General features: G+C 35.5%; 1 protein-coding gene across 1 annotated transcript; it reads left to right on the top strand.

The window, feature by feature from the left end:
• The first annotated feature begins 4,609 nt into the window (after window positions 1-4,609).
• Window positions 4,610-5,548, top strand: LOC110563972 (olfactory receptor 4K14-like). Its single transcript, XM_021661231.2, has one exon. It carries the CDS (start codon window positions 4,610-4,612, stop codon window positions 5,546-5,548), a length of 939 nt encoding a protein of 312 aa, XP_021516906.1.
• Window positions 5,549-6,520: the final 972 nt, after the last annotated feature.

Genomic DNA, 6,520 nt, shown 5'->3' with positions numbered 1-6,520 from the left:
AGAACATGACCTCTTATAACTATAAAACAAATTTATTCACTTAGGTGATATAGATAGGATATATATCAGGATAGCAGAAAACTTCTCCTTGGTGCTTTTTGATCATGTAAATAACTTTGAGAAATATACTAATGGAAAATCTGGGGTGATTAATAACAATGTCTCTCTAATTTAACAGACACGTTGCATGTGGTATCATTCTTAACAGAGAAATCCCTAAGATATGTCCACCATAATTACATCTAGGTTTCTCATTTTGTTCAAAACATAAACAAATGAATTAGCCCATGGGACAACCTTAGTCAGTAAATATAGGTCAGGCTTAGGGGATGTGCTTCCAAGAGAGTTCTCTGCATGACATAGATATCTTCTCAAACACATATCAAATGGGAAAAAAATATGATCTTGGAGAAAAACATGAGTTTGGTAAGTCATATCATTTTTTCAACATTCTTCTCTAAAATTATTCTTGAAATATTTCTATGTATCTCCTTTATCAAGTCCCATTATATGTGGACTTAAGCAATATCTGCCTTCTGTTATTCTTAGCAAACAATGTATGAGTTTCCTATACTTGTCCTAAACGACAAAAGTTTCTGAGGATTGCCATCATTACAAACACCACCAAAAGGGCCACCCTCGGTGTGTTAGTGCTTGCGTCATATCATCATTCCTTTTCTGATGATCAGTAGAAGCAGCAAACAGCTAACATTGCACAATAATTTTCTATATTTTAATCAGATTCATAGAGCACACTGTAGATACAATTGCAGCTCAGAATTAGGAGTAAATGGAAAAACAAAATATGAGAAGAGGCGTAACACTTGTTCACTTCAGAAATGAAATTAAAGCAATCTGCCAGCAAAAGAGATGCTGTGAGTAGCTGCAAGACCACTCTTAAGTCATGAGAATCTACCACCTAGGCCTACTTGAATGAATAATTCTGGCTATATCCACAAAGGTTTTGTTGTTTTTGTTTTTTGTTTTTTGTTTTTTTTTTTTAATGTAGAAATATTGACACCACGACAGAGTTTAGAACTTTCATACAAAACAATCTACGTGGAAATCTTTAATCAGAAAAAAAAGAATAAATACTTGGTTTAAATGCTCATAAAAGCATAATTTGGTTTTTTTCTATTCACTAAGTTTTTTTTAATTTTATTTATCTAAAAACCAAAGTTAGCATTTTCTATGAGAATTGTCACCAAGTTAAACAAGAATTACAGATAAAGTATTAAAAGCATCTATTGAACCTAGACCCTCTAGAATGGTTATAACACTACTGAACAATGGAAGAGGAAACACAAAATAGTAGTTAGGATTTTGGAAAACAGCATGGCTAATGTGTCCTTTGCATCTACATACCCAATAGTTGGGTGTCTGTCAACTCTGAGGAACTGTAAATATCAAGTATTTTTTTAAAAGGTGATTATATATATTCTCTCTCTCTCTCTCTCTCTCTCTCTCACACACACACACACACACACACACAAATACACACCCACACCCACACCATGTACACTTATACAGTGTTCAGATGAGCACTAAAATCCTTGCCTTAAACAGTGCAAACGATATTGTTTTAAAATATGTATGAAAAGTATACAGAAAAAAAGAACTCCAAAGACTATGAAAGTTTGCTGATTGCTCTCTATGTGTTTTCCTTTACTACTTCACAACGCAGTGTTCAGTTAAGTGTTTTAATTTTATAAGTTAAAACTGAAACAAATACTTGTAAAACAAAGCCATACATAATATTAACTGCTAATGGATAAAATCTGACTTATTTAAATTATACTTAGTTTAGTAATTGTGCTAAACCTGGGTTACTATTAATAGAGTGATATGACCATTTGTCCATGATTTTGAACTTAATTTTAAAACTGTGTTGGTCAATTGTTTCCCAAGAGTGTGTGTAGTCATCTTGCTAGAAAGTTCTGTCTTAAAACCCATGAAATATTAAATTCCTATCATCTATGTAAGTTATTCTAGAAGATACATAACTGGACTTTTAAAATTATTATTTATTACAATTTATTCACTTTGTATCTCAGCTATGGCCCTGTCCCTCACCGCTTCCCAGTCCCATCCTCCATTCTTCCTCACCTCCTATGCCCCCCCTAGTCCACTGATAGGGGAGGCCCTCCTCCCCTTCTATCTGACCCTAGCATATCAGGTCTCATCAGGACTGGCTGGAGATAGAAACTCCAAAAGGAGAACTTAGAGCAAAAAAAAAAAAAAAAAAAAAACCAACCCTGGGCCCTAGGAGCCCTGCAGAGACTGATACCCTAACCAAGGACCATGCATGGAGAGGACCTAAAACCCCTGCTCAGATGTAGCCCATAGACTCAGTCTCCAAGTGAATACCTTAGTAAGGGAAGCAGGGGTTGTCTCTGGCCTGAGTTCAGTAGCAGTCTCTCTGATCACTTCTCCCTAGGGGATGCAGCCTTGCCAAGCCACAAAGGAAGACAATAACTGGATTTTTAAGTGTGCTGAAAACTTTACAGACTATAAGATATTAAGTTTAGAGGCAGTGTAATTCCTCTAGAAAGTCTGGTAATCTTTAGAAGGCACATATCTGTCAGTGTAACATACAAGACACTTACCTGCCATCATACTTCTATAGCAAAAAGATGTGTTACCTAATGTCTTTTGAACTTTCTTTTCACCCTAACTTTAACCTTCTGATTCCTCATAAAAAACAGGAAGGTACGTATTATTCTGATGACAATATGAGAACTTCTGTGATTGACCTGCTTTATTCTCTCAATATGAAATTTCAAGGAATAAAAGAATAAGACCTAAAATTGAAAACTCACCAAAAGAATTACTGAAGGTGGAATAAAATGGGAAGATTTCCTGCCTTCCTGACTATTTTCTGTTATGCTCTGCCTGTACTTTGATGTTAAAAACTAGTGCTCATTGATAGTTCAACTCTACATTCTTCCAGGGTTAACAATCAAAAGTATCCTTTGCTTAAGTGTTTATGTAACTTTTTTTCTTCTTTCAAGTTAAATAGATGAGTGACTAAATGAGAAAGCATATTATAGATAGAGGAAATATTTTCCATTTCAGGAACCTACAATATTTCAAAAACCTAAGGATTCTCAAGTTTAGTTAATAAAATTCAAGATCAGTATTTTGAATCCTAAAACTAAACTAAACGTAACTTTCAGAGTTCAGGTTTGAATATAAGTTGCCTTGGCCTTTGGTTACCACTTCTACCTATATTTGTAACAGTGGCTCAGTCTCAGTTTAGCTGAATAAATAAATCCTATAAAAAATTTTGTTAACAAAATATTGTGATTCTGGTTTTTCATCTCTGTCTTACACTGTGCATTTTTTATTGAACTTTTATTAATTACACTTTATTCCTTTTGTATCCCCCCATAAGCCCCTCCCTCCACCCCTCCCGGTCCCACCCTCCCCCCCTTTCTGCATGCATGCCTTTCCCCAAGTCCACTGATAGGGGAGGTCCTCCTCTCCTTCTTTCTGATCTTTTTTTTTTTTCTTCTCAATGCAGTTTATTCAGGAACCTTGAACAATCTTCTGACCCTGGGGCAAGCCAGCCCACAGCTTAAAATAGCCTCTGGGTAGCCAACCCCAGAGTGCCTCGTGGGCAGTGCAGATAGGTCCACATACAGGGAAGCAAGCCAGATCCTCAGCCTTAGCCAAATATGGAGTTGTTTGCGACAGAGAGCACTCACCATCAGGAAGGTGGAAGGCAGAAACCAGCTCCATCTTTAAGGCGCGGCATTACACAGCTCTCTACAGTTCCCCCTTTTTGTTTTAGATGAATCAGACAAGAGTAGAGGTCTGATCTCTGATATTAGAAATAAATTGGGACTTTGTACCAATGTTCATTTAGGTGTCATCCACCCAAAGAGCATCAGACCCGTCTGATACCTTTTTCTCAGAGGCGGGACCTGGGGCATCAACCCTCATGCAATCAGACATGCTCTTAAAGAAAAGATAAACTGTGCATTCTTAATATGCTATATTATACAGCTTCCCTTCAACAAGGCGTTCCCAACATCTACTTTATAACTTTAAAATTATATTTTAACTCAGTGACATCACAGAAATGATGTTCAAAGGAGTCATTATGTATGCTGTAAAAATTTTAATATTTCATCAGAATTTTTTGTGTTGAAATTCAATGTAAGTTCCATCAGGTTCAAAAATATAACCTTATTTTCATATTGAAATGTTATGATTGTTGATGACACATTCAGATCATTTTTACTGGATCAGTGGGCAGGAAATCTTTTCGAGGTGAAATCACACACACTTTTTGACTCTCACATTGCTATCTTACTTTCTTAGTGCATTTCTGTAAGAGGAACTTCCTGATAGATCACATGTAAAACAGTCACACCCAACCCTTCCCTTCTTGTGGAGTTGCTGTTGGCTCATGAGCTTTCACTTTGAGCAGCAATGTTTCTCAAAGGTGACAAAGACCTATGTTTGCATTTTTGCTTTTTCCGTTTCAGGTGTAGATGTTAACTTTAAATATGAACGTCAGATTTGTCTAGTGAACTCATTTTCCATATTCATCTAATTGACCTTCCTTTCTCTGCAGATTGTTTTTAATGACACACTGAATAAAATGGATGGAAGTAATCAGTCTTTGGTATCCGAATTTATGCTTTTGGGACTTGCCCACTCACATAATCTTCAAGTCTTACTCTTCATAGTATTTCTGATGCTTTATCTGATTATTTTATCTGGAAATACTACTGTCATGTTCTTAATCATCACTGACCAGAATCTCCATTCCCCCATGTACTTCTTTTTGGCCAACCTGTCCTTTGTTGATATGTGGCTTTCTTCCATAACCACTCCTAAGATGATCACAGACTTTCTCAAAGAACCAAAGATCATTTCCTTTGCAGGCTGCATGTGCCAAGTCTTCTTTGATCATTGTGTGGGTGCAGTAGAGATGGTGCTATTGGTGGTTATGGCTTATGACCGCTATGTGGCCATCTGCAAACCACTCCACTATTTCACCATCATGAACTTGAAAAGATGCACTGGGTTGGTGTTGACTTCCTGGACAATTGCCTTTATCCATGCCATGAGTCAGCTTTTGGCAGTTGTACAGCTGCCTCTCTGTGGCCACATGGAAATTGACAGTTTCTTCTGTGACATACCATTAATAATCAAGCTGGCTTGCATGGATTACCATGATTTGGATATTTACATGAATGCTGACTGTGGGGCTGTGGTTGTAACCTGCTTTATTCTGTTGCTTATTTCCTACACATATATCCTTATCACTGTTCGCCAAAGCTCTAAATCCGGTGCATCTAAGGCCCTGTCCACGTGCACTGCCCACATCACAGTGGTGATGATATTTTTTGTGCCCTGCATCTTCATCTATGTGTGGCCTCTCAATATCATATGGTTGGACAAATTTCTTGCTGTATTTTATACTGTTTTTGCACCTCTCCTTAATCCAGCCATTTATACACTGAGAAATAAAGAGATGAAAAATGCTGTAAAGAAATTAAAAAACTATTTCAGGAATCACAAGGAAAATACTTAATGCCAAGAAAATTCAGTGTAAATAGTTCAAATTGATGATTCAATGAAATTATTACAGGTTGATAATTTGGGGATTAAGTTTGTATGTATGTTTAGTTACACGATTCTGATATGTAGTAAGCTTAATAAAATTCTGGAGACTGAATATTTTAATCTTAGAGAACACTAAATCATTTCTAAAAAATTTTAAAAGCTAACACTTCCTCCTGAGAAAATTACTGAATTAATTATTATATCTTCAATAACATTAAAGAATATAGATTTATTTGTCAGATCATATGTAGCATTTTTGTAAAATTTAAATATTCCTCTAACAACATCAAAAATAAATTCTCTTTTAAAAAGACATTATTATTTTTACCTCATTTCAAATTTCCCCAAAAATACTAAAGGGGGAATAGAAAAGTTGCAGAAGAAAAAAGAAACAAGCTATATGCTACACACAGAGACTATTTTTAATGTAGACTTTATCTTAATGCCAATAAAATAGTTGTTTAAACAAACCTAATACTGATTTTTTTATTTATCTAGGTTTCAAGAATTAAAATGTATTTTTAATTATTGTTTATTATTTTATCAAAATCATGAGTTATAATCTTTTCTTTTGTTTTCTTACCGCTTTTATAATACATATTTACAGATTTATTGCACACTTATTTTCCAGATGGATAGACATTTTTAGAAGTGACATTTCTGAAGCTGTCTGGCACATACACAGTGCACAGTGCCATGTGTTCTCTGACAAGAGCATCATCAAAACTGTCTCCATCGTTCATTTTATGAAACTGTACAGTAATCCCTTGCATCAAGTTTATGGCCCCATTCTTCTCCTCTACGCTTTTTTATTTTTACATGTGACATAGGGAAAATGGGAACATTTTCTTTATTCTCTAACAAACTAATCTGTAAAAGCGGTAAGAATGTCTCTCTCCCTTGCAAGTATAGGAGACCCAATATTTGAGAGTTCTACTTC

This window comes from Meriones unguiculatus, chromosome 18 (assembly GCF_030254825.1).
Source record: "Meriones unguiculatus strain TT.TT164.6M chromosome 18, Bangor_MerUng_6.1, whole genome shotgun sequence".
NCBI lineage: Eukaryota > Metazoa > Chordata > Mammalia > Rodentia > Muridae > Meriones > Meriones unguiculatus.
Note: the sequence above shows the minus strand (reverse complement) of the source record. Positions and strands in the feature narration are given on the sequence as shown.